At 40.3% G+C, this 18323-nt stretch overlaps 1 protein-coding gene across 1 annotated transcript in view; it reads right to left on the reverse strand.

Annotated features, from left to right (window-relative positions):
• Window positions 1–3750: 3750 nt before the first annotated feature.
• The window catches only part of si:dkey-288a3.2 (protein phosphatase 1 regulatory subunit 37), a 46596-nt gene continuing 32023 nt past the window's right edge, over window positions 3751–18323 (reverse strand). Inside the window, exons 11-12 of the mRNA XM_061262579.1 lie at window positions 5184–5293; window positions 3751–3856 (exon numbers count right to left, since the gene is read on the reverse strand). Of these exons, the coding sequence (XP_061118563.1) occupies window positions 3751–3856; window positions 5184–5293 (216 nt within the window). The remainder of the gene's footprint in view (window positions 3857–5183; window positions 5294–18323) is intronic.

Consider the following 18323-nt stretch of genomic DNA (forward strand, 5'->3'; position numbering starts at 1 on the left):
AATTTAAGATAGTAATTATCTATTTACTTATACTGAATGAAAACAGTACCCACTCTCTCTTTGCAAATACTCAAACAGGCAAGGTGTAAGGAGTTAAATTATGAGGAGTTCGCTTTACATCCATAGTTTCTATGTTCAAGACAAAATTTTGTTCATTTATAAAACATGAGCTCTCTACATTAGGGTAGGCACATGTTTACATGCCAGCACGCTCACACAAACACACACACTGTATACTGTGAGGTCTATATGTCTTGGGACAAATGCATATTTTTTATATATGCTGCTATAAGGCGTGTACACAGTATGTACTCCACAATTTTAGATTTGTAATCAAAACACGTGGGTAAAGTGTAGATTCCCCGCTTTTATGAAATGGTATTTTTATAGATTTTGGTTTCACCATGTAGTATTGGACATGGCTTCACAGGGGTTTCTGATTATTCAGGTGTATTCAATTGGTTCCTTATTCTAATTCTAGGCTTTTGATTGCCTTTGGAGTCTGTTATTAGCATTTGGCAACCTGAGGACCACAGTTTCCATTATGATGCTGAGAAATAAAATGAAGTCCGAAGCATAGGTCAAACCTTAGCCTTACCAAAATCAAAAATGTTGAACCTCATTAAGAAGATTGAGAACTGGTGAGCTCCGTATTCGGGAAGACCTGGTAGGCCAAGGAAGATCTCTACAGTTGATGACTGAAGAAATCTAACTAGAAAAACTAACAGGTGTGGGTGTGTTTGTGACTCCTGTCGGCTGACTATTTCACAAACAGAACGACAGAGGCTACACGGCAAGATGCAACTAGTTGGCCTCAAAAACAGGATGCAATGGTTAGTTTTCAAAAAAGTACTTAAAAGAGCTTACAGAGTTCTGGAAAATGGTATTGAGCACAGAGGAGACCAAGATTGACTTGTATCAGAGTGATGGCAAGGGAATCCCTCCTCATCAGGGAAAGATGGTTGGGTGTTATGGTTTCGGTGTACGCAAACTTTCTGATAAAACGTTACTCTAGAAAATACATTAAACAATATTTACTTGTTATATTTCTGATTGGTTCTTCTTTGAATTAAAAACATTAAAACATGAAGCTACAATGATTAGGCCAATGCATTCATAGTTTTAATTGCATTTGGATTCACAGAAATATTTAAGACTATTGCTGAAGGTGGATTTCGGTACTTCTTAAAACCCGTGTTGCGCTATGATGCATAGTTCTAGTATTTAATAATTTGTTAAAGTATCTTGATTTTACTAATAATCTTATTTTTCACAAGTAAATGTATTCATCTGCGGTGTATTTGTGTTGTTCCTTTTCGGTTTATTTTCCAATAACTAAAAACATAATGGGAAACAAATGTACTTGTAAGGAAGTATCAATTATGTTGCACTATTTGTTTATGATACAAACACATATGCATATCGAATTGATTTACTATTAAATTACCGAAGATTGTATTGAACTCAGAAATCCGCTTGCATTTTGATAAATGCCTTAGAAATAATTGGGTTTCAGGGTTGAGCAGTTTGTGTATACAAACTCACAATTGATTGTAATCTTTATAATATGAACAAGCACAGTGATTGGATGGATTATTTTACATAAGGCATTCCTTATCTGCGGTATATTTGTCTGCGATCCATATAAAATCAAACCATTAAATGGTAACACTAGATGGCAGCCTAAAATCACCCCTTAAATTATTGTTTACAGTTCAGGTTCAGGGTTATCAAAGATACAGTATTTTATTTACAGTAGCTTAGTTTACAGTTAACTGCGTTCTTAAATAGACTACACGCCGTAAGTGCATGCGTATCGTAATTGAGTTGCAGCGACTGGAAGCTGTTCCATGAATGTTCCAAGAATTGTAGGCTATTAGCCTACATGAGGCCTATGTACAACAATGTAATGTCTGCCATGTTTAGGGGACAGATAGTCTTACTGGTTTAGGCTACTTTAAATATGCAGTTCTGCTTCATATACAATCCACGCCCGGAATATGAACTGGGGATTTTAAATGGGGAAATTTCCCAAAACCTCACCCGTATTTTATAAAGAAAATGTGTTTTGTTGCTTAGGAACAGTTTGCCTTCCATCTCTGCAGGGGGTCTCCTTGTGAATATCATTATGTACCCTCTTTCAGTGAAGACACAATACATTTTTCTTTTCTGCCAATATTCGCGCTCGAAGTCGAAAAAAATGTTTTCTCATCAAAAAGAATCGCTGGCGGCTTCTCGTTTTTGAGAGGCTTGTCAAAGACACCTATTTTAACATGTTTACCGAAACAATATAATCTTTTTTTATTTAAAGCAATATGAATCGTCAAATTTTAACGGCAACTTAGGCCTATTTTTAAAATACAGGCAGCCTTTTGTATTGTGAAATGTTTTTGGGGGATTTTGCTGTACGTTTAGGGTATGTTTTTGTTTTTTTCAGTCTTGATTGCAGTAGCATAATGTAACATTCATATAATGCAATGTAACTGATACAAAGTGATGAGTGTGCAGCTCACAACCTCTTTAGCAAATGTGGGCAGTTAGTGCTTCAGTTGTCATTTTGATGGCACACTTAGTTTTAGTAGATATGGCATCGTTTGTTATTAAAACGTTTGATGATTTATTCCATATACTTTTGATAAACTTCATCGAGAATGTTCTACTACAATATTAAACTCACATACGATAACTCTGCAGCTAACGGTGTTGATTCGATACTATACTACCGGTGTTGCTTTGCCATGAACATGTTGAAAATGTGCATAGTCCTGTCCTCTACAAATGTCCCCTTTACGCAGTAACGCTTTAACGCTTAATGCCGAAACAGATTTAATAGAAACTTCATATATTTAATTTCTGAACCTATTCTTAAACACGAGAATAAACCATTTCGAGTTTTCACCAACGGTTTCAAGCCAACGGTTGTTCGCACTTGTCTCCACGAATCAACAGAATAGAAGATGCATTTTTCCCCTCAGAGGTTCATGCTGATCAGAACTGTGAGATAAAATCATTAATATGCTTCCTGATAAATATATGGAAATAATTCTGGGAGGCTGGGGGAAGGAAGGCGCCGGTTGGTACGATCGCTCATGCTGCGGTGCCAACATCGGAAGCGCGCCGCAAGTTTTCCCAGCCACAGAAGGAGACAGCCGAGAGGATGCTGTGAGGAGCGGAATGGCACCCACCAAGCCCGCGCTTCACAACTGATTGTCTGTGGGATCATCTTGACAGGGGAAAGAAGGAGTATGAGCCACACGTACAGCAGGGATGCTGGAGGCCAGGACGGAAATTCGTGAGGGGGGAGGGGGGAGGGGGGTTGGGGGTGTTGGGTGATGGACCTCCAAGAAGTGGAATCGGGAGGCGCGCGATATATTGATTATGGGGTGAGTTGGCGTACTGGTGGTGATTATTTATTGATTGTATATTGCCAGTAATGTGTCCTATTACATTAACCCGTATCTTTATCATTTAAAAAATCCTAAATATAGCCAAACTGGACCTGTGTTCCTCCACGATTGCCAGTTGAGTTCTGAAAACCGTTTGCTCCATATGCTCAGGCCTTTTTTCGGGGTCTTAGTAGATGTGTAATTTTGACAAAAATACAGTAGAAGACGTGATGATTCCATTTCTTGTACATCTGTTCATTGAATCACTCCAACCGCGTTTCATACCTTGTTGGTTTCGCGGCTGGGGCTGGCTGGATGTGCGAGAGGAGCGATGGTGGCAGAGATGGAACCCTTTGTTAAAACATCAGGTGGAGTGTGAGTTAGCACAGCGGCTGGCGCCCCATGCTGCTCCGTCAATCTGCCCCTGCTCCATGCCGAGGGGAAGAGGGGGCAGCCGCTGCGAGCCCTTCCTGTGTAAAACCAAAATCACACAAGAGGGGGGCGGGGTTGTAGAGATCGCCCCTGCTAAATATGGAGCTCTGCCCCGATTTGTCACGTGCTACAGTAATTGGATTAAAAAGCCACTAAAGCTATAATAAGAAAATGAACCGTTCGTGTCTTTTACTTGTGTTCGTGATTAAGGAACACAAAACCGTTACTGAACTGTATGGCTTTTTTTTTTTTAAGTTTAAATTGTCATGTAGGCCAACAGTTGGTTACAACTGTCACTGTCACAATGGCCACTGTTAAATATTATATATATACATTTAGACTAACTCCAATATGCTGATCTGTTAAAACTAAAAAGAATGGCAGTCTAAAACAATGTCACGCGGGGCTTTATGACCATTCGCATAGATTCAGAAATCAAGGCCGTTTTGAGACGCAAGATGACTCACCGAAAGGCCGTTTAGATTACAACTCGTACGCAACTTAATAAATGTAATATAACAGAATAACGAATCACTGCATAATAAGTGAGAGGTCTCTGCGGTGGCCAATTAGTAGCACAGAAACACTCTAGGAACCAGGCATGGATAGCCCTGGAGGAGTGTTAAATTCGCTGTGAGCACGTATGCTTCCATTTCAGCGGTACAAATTGAAACAGCAACATTTACCTAATACTTGACCTATACAAAATATGCCGCTAGTTAATTTTCCACTCAATAAATAAAAAATAAATACACAAATAAATAACAGTTCAGGAGATAAAAGACTCACAGCATAACTTCGTGCTGGCATAGTTTAATTGGTCTTACACATCTGAATATTTTGTTTGTCTTATTGCTCATGAGTGACTTGAGACACAACAGAGTTCAGAAGTTTCATTTGCTAGTGCGCCAGATAGCTTATACATGACGGTTGTACACATCCCCAAGACTAAAGGACTTTGTTCCCCACGCATAAATGTGAACATAAGAAAGCATGGCGTGCGAGCAAACTGGGATTTACAACACAACCTCCATATCAACTGAGATTTGGCCTGCGTCACTTTTCGAGACGGCGCTGAATGAAAATCGGGAACGATTCCTTTCATTTCTAGGTGATTCACGTTTCAAGTGGGCTCGCAAAATTGCTTTATGGAAAGCGGTGAAAGCCTCGCTGGAAACATTAGACTAAAAACAGCAGGAAGCTGCGTTTCATTAGGGAGAGAGGCTTCAGCTTTATTATGGGGATTTGGAGTTTTATGGTTATCATTATTTGCAATAGAATTATTATTCATACATATAGCAGTCAGCTGTTTGGGCCGAGGTGTGGGGAGACTGGAGTCTGGTGTTGCCGTGCTGTCAGCTGTACCCTGGGGAAGCGGGCTGTAGGTTCCTCTCTTTGGCTGCCGACGCATTCCTCACGCAGCGATCACAGATCTCTTGCAGTAGATTCTTTTGGGTTTCAATCAGAAATTCCTCCTACGAAACAAAAAGTAAAAAGACACAGACTATGAGGAGATATTATAAATATTTAATATCGTACAGCACTCGCTATCTTGTCTTAATCTCGCCCCGGTTGTTTCTCCCGACTCCTTTATTATTACTATGAGGCCGTTTCCTATGCGAGAGGAGAACAAAGTACAGACACAGCCGCTATTCCCTCGCCGACGCACGTCCCTTTTTAAAACGCCGGGCCGATTCTGGCGGGCGGAGAGAGAGCTGGCTGGCGGACGGCGTAAGCGATGGCGGCTTTCCTCCTCATAAATTATCGCGGGCGGGCGAGGGCCAGATCCACCGGTGTGATTTGCCGGCGGTAGGGACGGACCCTGCCTGGAAGCAGCGCTCTCCCATGGCGTCAACCTTCCGACCCAAGCGGAGCGAAACCTGCGTGAGGTACAGAGGCATGGCACGCAAGCCGCCTGCTCCCCCTGCCCGCCCCGTCTGCAGCCGAGCAGTTAATAAAGAGATTGATTATGAAGCTGTCAGGAAGTGACAGTTGGACAGGGCCGCTCCCCACGAGTGACAGAGGGCACGCTCCACTTTCCCAGCCAAGAACTACAGCACCAGTGCAGCGCCGATGGCACCCCTATGCCGTGCCAAGGCTGCTGGGGGGGCCTGCCGAGACGCGCCGTCGCCTTCTGGACCAGGAGCGCCGCTGCTGGGGACCGGTGCTGCTGGGGTCAGAGTTCACCGCCGCGGCCTTCTGGACCGACCGCCGATTCCTCCGGTGAGGGTCGCTTCTCCCGCCAAAGCCGTGACCTTCCGCTGGTCCCCCTGTCCGCCGAACACCGTACGCTCACCACATCTGCACAGTCTCCATCTGTAGCCTACACAGGTAGAACTCTGCTCGCTAAGAAAACCTGCGGTCTATACTCTGTGGTTTCTTGCTTTCACATTCAGCTAGTTTGGAGGTTACACGGTAAAATGCGTATTGTATAGAGCAAAATGTCCATATGTAGGCCTGCTCTGTCTGTAAGAGTCAATTTTACATTGGATGTTGTACTGCGTGCACGTTTACATCACTAGGCCTATACTTTGCCGGAGAAAATCCTGTTGGCCTCTTAACCCAGAACAAAACTACCAAATTTGGTCCTAGCTAGGCTACATGGTCAACATATAAGACATTTACATCGCAAGACAGCATCTTCATCAAAGTGAACGACTTTAGCTATGTACAGTGTGCATTCATAGTTAGGCTACAACTACATGTACAGCCAAATAGGCCCAGGCAATATGAGGCAGTAACAGGAAGTCTCTTGAAAAGGCATCACGGGGAAGCATTTGGCATCCTCCCTAATTAACGATTTAACTCTTCATAGGCATGCACTAACAACTGCTCGCTTCATCCAGGGCTTCGTTGTCAGTCCTCTCCACTGAAGCCTGTCTCCGCCCGACGTGCGTCTCCCGCCTGATGTTTTTGAAGTTGCGGCTGTCTGTCTCCTTTCCAGCGCGCCTGTCTGTCCACTTTTCACTATTAATGAAATGTAACTGCTAATAGCCTCCAAAAAAAGGTGATAAAAGAGGATTCCTCGCGCTCACATTCCAGCGCTATTCACACAACGTTCAAACAATGCTCCTTTCAAAGACGACGCATGCTAAAGAGACAACAGATGAAAACAACGCTCTCTTTCTTCAATAAAGATCAAAAACAACCCCCAAGTAAAATATACAATGAACGCCGATGATCTGACCAGCATTGCAGATGAGAGCAGGGTGTCAGCTCGGAGCGATGTTGATGGACTGAGGAGGAAGCAAACGCTTCCGAGACCGTGTTATCTCATTCCTTATTTCAGACGTTCCCCAACGCACAAGCCCTATAGCTGGGTGTATTTTTCAAGCTTAGGTTTGTCATCGTGACATTTATTTTTGCCTAATTTCCGACTTGCCACTTAGATAGGCGTCAAAAGATTAATATGTTAGAGTGAGGGGAATATCTATGAATAAATGGAGACATTTTTAAATGACACATATCAGGAGAGCATTTCACACCAAAGAGGAAGAGGCATATTCATTGCAAAAAGCGACACAGATGGACAACTGCCTTTATGGCTGTAGCTCATGTTGGCATCATGCCATGGGCACAGACTCCCTTTGTTTGCCAGGCTACTAAACTAATAGAGATGAAACCAGGTTCCTGCTGGCTTGGTATTATAAAGTCATTAATGAATACAAATAACACACTTTGCATACAGGCGGGAAAGGGACGCACTCAGAGCAGCTGAGTCTGTGGTCGGAGGAGGAACTTTAAATGTTTAGCACAATGCCCACATGGGTACCAGGGTTTAGAGGGAATGATCAGCTTTGCACCATTTTTTATTATTGGGTATTTTTTATTATTTATTTCATTGGGCAGCACATTCAGACCACTGCAAAATATAAATTGTTTGATGATATAAATTGTAAACTGCTGCCTATTTCCTAAAAATGATAAACAACCATTTTTTTCTGATTTTTGGACATTCCACAAAGCATCCATGATGACAGCACTGCAATATCAAAGGAGGTTTTTTTTTTTCTCAGAATAATATTGTGTGCATGTTTTCCTCACCACAATGGATCCTCAATGTGCTTTTTTGGTATTATCTCTGTATTATTTAAAACGGCTGATGCACAATGCCTGTGAAAATAAGAGTCGTTTAAGCCCTTCTCCCTGAACAGTGGTTTTGGCAACTAAACTAGCTCATTTGTTAGCTCTGCATTCCCACAGACAGCCTTACAAATGGAGGCACTATCCAATTATTACAGGGGATAAAACTATAGCTATAGCAAACGCTACCGGAATGTATTACCACCATGTCTGCGAAGAGCTGTAAAATGCAAACTGCTATTTTAATACTGAGCATTGTATTTTACAGGAATAATAAATACTTATAATGTATATGGTTTTATACCATATATATACTTATATATATATGTTTTTTATTTGATCCTTTGCATCCTTTACACGTTTCATATTTTGAAACGTGATTATCTTCTTTTGCAAAGCCTTCATGAATACTGTGGAAGTCAGACATAAAAGAAAGAAAACAGTTTTTGAAAAAAACGGTTCAGTTTTCACGAGAGAAAACACCTACGTTCACGCAGACTCAAAACTGAAGTTTAATCAGACTGAACAGTGTTACTCGGACTTAAAACCACACGTTTGCATGCATCTCACTCTTTTTTCAGGTTTACATAATACATGACAGATTTAATACATAATACATATAATACATAATAAACTGTTTTGTGTGCCGATTCTCAAGCTTACATTATTTAAGAAATTAAGAAAACATTTGGGTTTCAAAAATGAAAACGATGCAAAACTGCAACATGTAGAAAGTAGGCCTATGTACAATGTAAGTGTATTGATAGGACCGATTTTAGCCTGTGATGTATATATATTGTGTGTTTGTATCTGTGTGTGTGTGTGGGTGTGTGTGTGTGGGGCGTTCGTGTATGTGTGTGTGAAAGGAAAACCACTGATGAAAAAAGGCTACTTTGGAAATTCTCTGATAATTGGCTTCTTAAAAGGGGCTCATTTTTAACTATGTCACTGCGCCTGGTGGATGACAATTAATCTGTTTTTCAGTGTTTTCTTGGCATCTGTGCCAATTACTTTATATGCTAATATATGTAAATTACTAAACATTTCATATGCCAGTTACAAGTATAGGCAAGTAGGATTTCTTTTTTTAAATTCTTAAAAATATTTTTACTTCAATTTTTTAAGCATATCAAGAAGTGACTATGTTTAATATTAATGTCTACCTGCACATTGTTTTATTTCCAATTATATTTTTCATTATACTGCAAAACTCAAGGAACACAAATAAGTTTGATTTCGAGATAAGCTTAAACTGTAATTTGCTTTACATAATACCTGCAAATAAAATACTACATTTATAATGTGGAATTACTTGTAATGATTTAACTTGACGGGATGACTTACACCAGAATCTTTATGTGCAAACTGTTTTAGGACTGGAATTAAAGAAATAAAGGGATTAATGAGCAAGTTTATTGACTGAAATAGTCATGTACTTTTGCCGACTATATTTCCATTACATTTTTGAGAAATGGGAAATGTTTCATAATATTTTGATGAAATATTTTCTCTGTTCTTTCAAACTGCATACATTTTCATTTCAACCACCATTTGGCCCTGTTCTACCTTCAGAACACTTTATGTCGTATAACTTTGTGCCACCTTCTTTAGTATATGTTTGTTTTGTTTGTATAATACAGTATTTTTTAATTTACTCTTTTTATAAACTGGAAAGGGAAATGGCTTCACTGTTAAGTAAATGTTAATGAATGCACTCACCCATCTGACTATGCCTTTTTCTTAACATAAATAGCTGTAATTAATGTTACATTCACATTTTCTCTCCCTCTCTCTTGGGAACCTACATGAAGGCATGGAGGTACGATGTGCACATTTTCCATTGTCCTACAACTGCTGGAAATCATTGCAACGGAATCGCATTTTTCTGGCCCACCTCTAGATGTCACTATTGTATTCAAAATGAGTGTACTGAACCCTTCACTCAGGAAGTGGCTAAGCTGAAATATGTACTACCGAAACGTGCAGAGTTCCTTGTTATTTCAAAATGCAAGATACAGACAGAAGAAAGTAGATATTTGTTGCAGTATCTAAGAAAATGTTACTTTCCATTCTTAGGTACAAAAATATTTTTTACAAAGCTGTACAGCAAATTAGGACTGTTACCTCAACATGACTGACTGATACCTTCTGGTTTAAAAACACATTCATGTCTAATTATTATTGATTATTTGTGCAAACTACATAGGGTCAATTTATTTTCTTCAAATCATGCTTAAAAACTATTTTAATTTTGTCATTAAAAGTGTGTGCGCGTGCATGCGTGCGTGTGGGTGCGTGTGCGTGTGTGTGTGTGTGTGTGCGTGTGTTGTTTATACTGTAGTACAGAGTGATGGAGAGAAATATGAATCTATGACTGAAGCATCAAACAGCCAAATCCCTGAAAACGCCAATGTTAGTGCTGCACCAAAATACTAAATGCAATTTAAACTTTGCAGCTCTGGTAGAAATCTAGCTGAGCTGAATTTATGCCTCAGACAATTCAAGAGAATGATCACAAGGAAGCTGTAATAGACATAAATATACATGGAGCTGAACTACGACATTTTCTGTCATGAAATTACAATTACATTTCAATAATCTTAATCAAAAGCATGGAATCACTCTGTTAACATATCAAAATCTACGGTGGGTTCTAGAATTATTGGCACTCTTGATAAATATGCACAAAAATAATGTAAACTAAAAAATAATAGTTACACTCAGTGAGCACTTTATTAGGTAGACCTGTACACCAGCTTGCTGATGCAAAGATCTAATCAGCCAATCATGTGACAGCAACTAAATGCATAAAAGCATGCAGACGTGGTCAAGAGGTTCAGTCGTTTTTCAGACCAAATTTCAGAATGGGGAAGAAATGTCCCCATTCAAGTTGTTAATGAGAGAGGTTAGATTAGAAGGGTCAGATTGGTCAAAGCTGACAGGAAGGTGACAGTAAGTAAGCACACATTAGAATAGTGCTGTAAAGAACATCTCTGAACACACAATGCGTCAACCCTCTTAAGTAGATAGGCTACAGCAGCAGAAGACCAATACGCCTAAAAAATAAGTCTAATAAATCCCAAATAAACTGCTCACTGAGAGTAAGCTTTATTTTCCAACATGTACAGCAGTGTGTTTTATTAATGACTCAATGGAATCAAAGAAAGTCAAATAAAAAATGTATTTCTCCAAAAAAGTGTTTTCACAATTATTGGCACCCCTGGCGTAATACTTTGTGCAAACAGCCCTGGCAAAAAGGACAGCTGTGAGTCTTTTCCTATACTTTCTGATAAGGTAAGAGAACACGTTTGGAGGGATGCAGAACTTTGCAGAGTTTGCGCTTATGGACCCCCCCCTCTATTCAGTTCAGACCATAGGCTTTTTGCGGGATTTAAGTCTGGAGACTGAGATGGCAGCATGGATGTTGTTTTTACGCAACCAATTATGTGTGGATTTTGATGTATGTTTGATTAATTTTCCATCTGGACAATCTACCTAAGTCTCAGCTTCCTAGCAGAGACAACCAGATTTTCCTAATTTTCCTGCTACTTTGTTAAATTAATTGTGCCATTGACCTTAAATAGTGCCCCTGGACCACTGGCAGCAAATATATCCAGAACATCAATGAGCCACTTCCATATTGACAGTAGCTATGAGGAGCTTCCCCCTGCATGCATTCCACTTTTGCCACCAAACATGTTGATGGTGTGTATGGCCACACATCAATCAATTTTAGTCTCATCTGACCACAGCACTCTCTTCCAGTCATAATTCCAATGAGGCTTAGCAAACTCAAGATGCTTGGTTTTGTTTATTCTTCTCAGTAAGGGCTGTCTTTGTGCCACCCTTCCAAACAGTTTGTTGGTATGGAGGTGCCACTTTATGGTTCTTTTTCAGACTTGGTTGACCCCAAGATGCAACAGATCTCTGCGATTTTTAAACTGCTCTCCTCTGGTTACTTATGGCCACCCTCACCATCTTCTTTACCGTCCATGGGACAACGTACACTTGCGTCCTCTTCCTGGCAAGTTTCCAGGATGCCTTCCTGATCATTGATATGAACATTAACTGAAGCTCCTGACCCGTATGTGCATGACTTTATACATTGCACTGCTGCCACACTATTGGCTGATTGAAAAATCGTAGGAATAAGTAGGTGTACAGGTGTTTCTAATAAAGTGCTCAGTGAGTGTAGCTCTTTAAGCTTTCAGTGAGATTAGCTCCAACATGTATCTTTGAGGCATTTATTATCAATTTAGTTTTATCATCACTTTAATGTCTGTGTGAAATCTCACACTTGTACCTGTAATTAAGGTAGGCTCTTGTGCTTAAGAGAGTCCTGATTTGCAGTGATTATCTGACAAGAGTGCAGTAAGCCAACCATTGTGACCTCTAGGGCATGGTAAAGTGCCATTGGCTACCGCTACAGCTAATTTAATTGATCTTCACAGCTTTTCACTTAAATATCACCGCTCTTAAAATGATCTTGGGATTTTCTTTGTCCTTCCACACGCCATAGAGAATCTCTCTATTTCTCTTGCTCTCTCCCTCTCTTTCTCACACTCTGTCTCTCTCTGTATCTCTCTCTCTGTCTCTCACACACACACACACAGTCATACAAACCCATATCCTTTAGAATTACTGTAATTATTTTAAAGAAGCCATTTAAAACAATTTCATTAAAGCAAAATTTGCAACTGACACATATTGTTTCTTAATATGTCTGATGAAATGCGTAAAAAAAGGCCTTCACACACCGAGAACAAATATCCCTTTGTCCTGCTTCACGTTTCAGATGTCAGCGTAAATACCAGCACAAAATAAGACGGCATTTTTGGGGTTTCTGAACACTATTTCCCTTTTAAGTGGTATGACTGTGGCACCTTATTGCGGCGCATTGAAATTCAGCACAACAGCCAAAGCGAGAGAGACAGAGAGAGAGACCCGGAGTGGAGAAGGTCAGGTTGAGATGTGTATCTGCTGCAGACTCCTCGGCTGTTTTTAATGAATCATTCCCATGCACAGTATGAAGATTACTTGCAGATGACGGCGGAGAGCCATCTGTAAGAGAGCGCGGTGACTACAGTAATCCTCCCGCCGCAGGTTGTCGTGGAGACTAATGGCGAGGCTGGGTCACTGCAGGTGTGCGGGCCGGCGCGGTGGGACGTCACCTGAGCGGAAAGCCGCAGACCTTCCCGAGGGGCGCCGGGATCTGTGACTAAGACGGCGGGCTCACGATCCATAGTGCGGGAATTAGAGTGGCAATCTCGCTCCATCTGAATGTCAATATCATTTAGCACAGGCGGTCCCTAAAGCACAGCCAGCTTTAGCGTCATAAATAGATGTAATGCTTCGCATTATGTTGACCCCTCTGCCTACCCTTCGTAAAAATGCGAAAAGAGTGCAGGTTTGTTTGCACAAAATTCCATGTTTACGTGTAAAAAATTATTTTGCCATCCTCGCCGCAGTTTGTGAAATTAGCATATTTGTACATAATCCAAAGTGCAGGGAGAAAATTGTATGTCCAATGGGGCGAATTGAATTAGAGTGATTATCCACAGCAACCTACACAGCTTACGTTCTTGGTATGTACAATACATTTACACAGCCTGAGCTGTATACGCACATTGCTCAAGGGTACAATGGCCTGTGCCTGTCCTGGCAATCAAACCAACAAACTTGGAGTTGCGAGCTAAGTTCCCAAACCATTATGCTACAATGTGAACCCCCATTACCTTATCTACTAAGGGCAGCCAGTAGTCTAGTGGCTAAGGAACATGACTGGGATCCGGAAGATTAGTGGTTCAAGCCCTGGTGTAGCCACAATAAGATCAGCAGACCTGTTGGGCCCTTGAGCAAGGCCCTTAGCCCTGCATTGCCCCTGGGGGGACTGTCCCTTGCTTAGTCTAATCAACTGTATCAGCTAAATAGAAAACGATAATTACTACAGTGATGTCAGATAAATCCTCATTCAGAGAGAATACTGTTGAGGCAAGATACTCAACTACACTTCAGTCACGCTTCCTATGCACCTTCTCCAGGAAATTAATTGAGCATTGAGTGACGTCATCAAATTGTCACTGGAGGTGTTCGTTCAGCAGTGAGGAGTGGCTTTGAGATGCGATCCTCAATGCAGCATGGGGAACATCACTGTGCTTTAGCACAAACTGTCACAGAGGTTAAAAAACAGTACACAACCGTTCACAACTCACATAACGGATATACTGCAAGATGTGGAGTGAAGTCAGTTTTAATACTTTCATGCATGTATATATTCTTCTTTCTAATCCTTGTCCTGGTATGTGTCTAGTGCCTATTTATACTTCGAGGAACACTGCAATGAGATGTGCTTGAGTGAAGAAGAAATGTCATTTGGCAACTGAGACAATCCCATCTATCTTTAAAAAGTCTCGCTGAACTGTACACACATTCTGACATATGCAGAGATGCACAAAATACCACAACAAACACTTGATCATTCGCTGAGGACCTTAAAGAAATATGAAACTCATTAAATATACTGAAATATACTGAACAGAGTCACAGAACAAATTTAAATTATTATTATTATTATTATTATTATTATTATTATTATTATTATTGTCTCAACAATACATTGCAATATACTAGGCCTGTTTGCTTGTTTATGGATTATATTCTCTGACTTAAACTCAAGAACATTATCCTCAATAGGTTTTATGTATGTGGCATATTTTTCTTCATTAAAAACCAAAGCATTTGAAATAGATCAGTACATCTGTTGATATTATTGCCAAATGGCTGTCTTACAATATTGTCATCAGTCAGTGCAAGACTGATTCTGTCAATTATCCTTGTGTCCATAAATTATTAAATTATTTCCTTCCTTTACTAGTCTGGCCGGTGGGGGGTTGGTGTATTAGTGGCCAAATCTTAAGATTAAGTGCCCTTTCACACTGCCTTTTTAAGGCAAAGCAGCCTTTCAATCAAATACTGGTAGCTAATATTACATGTTTCACTCTTGCTTGTGTTCTCATTTATTTATTTTTATTTTGCCATCAGGATTGAGAATGTAGACGCGTGTCATACAGTAGGTCACTGTGAACAGGAGAAACTGCTTTGCCTTTCTCAGCCTTTCCTTTGCTTGCCCCTGCACGGGTACTCTCATGTTGCCATGTTTCCAGTGTTGTTTTGAAGTTTACTGACATGTCACCTTTGCAACCTGTGCCTGCCCCTTGTATCTCCTGTGGGATGGCATACAAGAGATACAAAACAAAGAAGCACAACTTTATTTGTCAATCCATGTGTTCCTTTAACAATATCCTGAATTATCCCATTGAAACATGATAGCTATACAGATGTTTCCATAACAGAGTAGAGTTTCTGTAGCATGCCTCATATCTTTCCAAACCCGAGTATTTCATGTGTTTTTTGGTTGATTCAAATATACAGCACCCACACAGAGAGAAGCTTTATTCATTCCAGCATACTGATTAAACATTTTTACTATAATATTACTAAATCAACAGGATATTTAATGCAGTGCACTGATATAGTTACCTTATTAGCTGGTGCCCCTGCTAATATTGAACTGAATTGCCTGGCATGGGAGTGTACAATTTGCCCTCAGGAGTCTGCTCTAAAGCATTTCCAGCATTATTTTGTCAGCAGTCGGTTTCGTAGTTGATCCGCCACATACTGCCTGGCAATTTCCTCAACCCCTTTGCCACAGATACTTAGAAGGAATCACAGCCGCAGCTAAAATCACATTGGGCTTTCACTCTACAATTATGCTTAAGATACGTAAGCAACGAGCTGGTCTGTTCTCCAATAAATATATATCCGAGACGTGTGCTTAGGGCACACTGGAATATAACGCAACTGTGGTATGAGGTGAGACAGACTGAGTTCAGTGTTGTGGGAGTTAAGGCTGCAGTAGGCAGTGCTATTCGGGAGCACACCCTGACTAGCAAATGACTAATGATGGCACGGTTATTAACTAAATGGGGTGCTTTTACGGCACATTATAGGAATTGCTTAGAAAAAAAAAAAGCTTTTATATTCATGCCTTTTGAAAAGTTTCAGAGAAAAGCTCTTTTCTTACAAGGTGGGAAACATTTTTTTCCCCTCTCCAAACCTCAATTGCAGGCTTTAATGTACCGCTGATTTATCTGGTGCTTTAGGGACAAAAGTAGTTATTGTTGCTAGGTTTTATCTTCACAATTATTACTGTGCAAACTACATTTTGTTGATAGTGTTTACATTTGTTCTTCTATGTACTTATGTACTCTGTTCAGGAAAAAATGTTTAATTATGTTACCTGTCAAACCTTGTGCTAAGCAAATGACGAAACTGTGCCATATTTAATGAGCTGTAGCTTACACTGCTGGTGCACCTATTGCAATCACCTTAATGCTCCATTAAGTAACAGAAATGTGCATAATGAGTAGAAATGTATTGCCCTTGTTCAGAGTAGGCATTTAATGGTCAGGCTGTTAACAGGAACACTGACCACCAAGATCTCTAAATACTGGTTCATCTATCTTTCATTAGTTATCAATACAACTAATGGAAGTGAAATATACTCCCAATACTCTCAGCAATATTATTTCAATTATAAATTGACATTACATTCCATGAATCTGAATGTTTTATATCTCTGAGAGTCTCCAGTTTAATCAGATACATTCAGGGCCTTGCACAGACATTTTGTGGGGCAGCAGCTCAACATCACACATCATCATACATTGCACTTAACAGGTAACAAGGCTATGTATCATTCCGAATGTGGAGTGGACTCTGTTTAAGTAATACAGTTAACACACAGAGCCCAAAGGGAATGGAATTCTCAGAGGTGCCACATATAGATTGGTATGGCAGCTAATTCTGATAAATAAATAAATAATGCATGTTTTTTACATTCATACATTATTATTTTTATTCACATCAGCATGTTTGATTTAGATTCGAAATGGCTGGTAAACATAGCATACCCTATAAGTTAATGTACAATGCAATTCCTGATGCAGACCCAGGGAGAACCCACGCAGACACAGGGAGAACATGCAAACTCCACACAGAAAGGCTCCGGCCACAGTGTGGACAGAGGACCGCCTTGCTGTGAGGCAACAGTGCTCTTCACTGCTCCACTGTGCCAGCCCTTCCACCAGCAGTGAATGGTCTCATTATAACTCTAAACTAAAGGTTTACCGAATGCTTTCACACAATGAACACTTCTGATATAGTCAGATGTGAAGAATACCCTGTGGCACATTTCAGGACATCATTTAAACACTTCCCACACTGATCTGTGATAGTGTAGCAACAGAATGGGCCAACAATTAAGATGAGACTTTCCAAACTGAGTAGCAGATAGACATGGCGATCAACAGTGGTTTAAAATACCACAATGATACTACGCATTGGTCTAGTTATATTACACTGTGTGCCAATTAGTTACAAAAACTTCCGCCTTTGAGTCACCTGTTCTCTCAACGCCACTGTATCTCTTCCTTGAACCTGAAGTAAGATTCACAAGATGTGTTTATAAGATAAAAAGAAAATCTCAGCCTTTGGTCATGACTGTGCAGTTTTATGAATAAACTAAACTGCTACGAGTGCTGTTGTTTTTCTTGTTTGATCTCGCCTCTTTTCATGAAAGCAAACAGAAAAGAAAGCTTTCTTTGGTGGACAAAATCTTCCATTTCAAACGGGTACCACTAAATCTTTCCCAAAGGCAGCTTCTCTACAAAAGACTCATTGAGGGTTTGGGAATCGATGGCACATTGTAGTTTACCTGTTTTCTTAAGTAGGCGAGATAAAAATGTGGGGCACAGGGAGGACACAAAAAGAGAAGTATTTTGCTGTCAGCTTAAATGCATACAAATTGCCGCTGATGAGCTCTTTATTGGGCTAACATTTATCTAGTAATATCCCAAGCTTTTAAAACCAGTGAGACCTCTCTCTTCAGGTGTTCATTTGAATAGAAAGAGCTGAATGAGTCTTTCTGTAATTGATCCCCTGGGTATGGAGATGTCTAGTCCTGCAGAACCGACATTTTTCCAATTACTGATACTTTTCCCTCTCCCCACTCCTCACACAGCACCGCTGCAAAATTACATTCATTCTTTGTTTTTTTTTTCTTTCCTAAAAAAAAATTCTAAAACTGAGTATAAAAAAGGTTTTTTTTAAATAACCTCTTAACAGCTAATCTGCAGCCTGAGAGCAGTGCGTGCAGCAGAGGATTTCCATGGCGATAGCTCTCCCCGCTGCCAAGCCCAATCGCACAGTCGCCCAGGTCATTCTGACAGGCCTGCAGAGCATGCTATAGGCCTATGAATAAATTCACCATCTCATTTCTATATGGCCCACCCTACTCCCGTCTGGACACAGATCCTCGCAAACACAAGTTTCTGAGACAGAGATTATAAATAAAGCAAAAAC

Source organism: Conger conger, chromosome 1 (genome assembly GCF_963514075.1).
Source record: "Conger conger chromosome 1, fConCon1.1, whole genome shotgun sequence".
In the NCBI taxonomy this organism is placed as follows: Eukaryota; Metazoa; Chordata; class Actinopteri; order Anguilliformes; family Congridae; genus Conger; species Conger conger.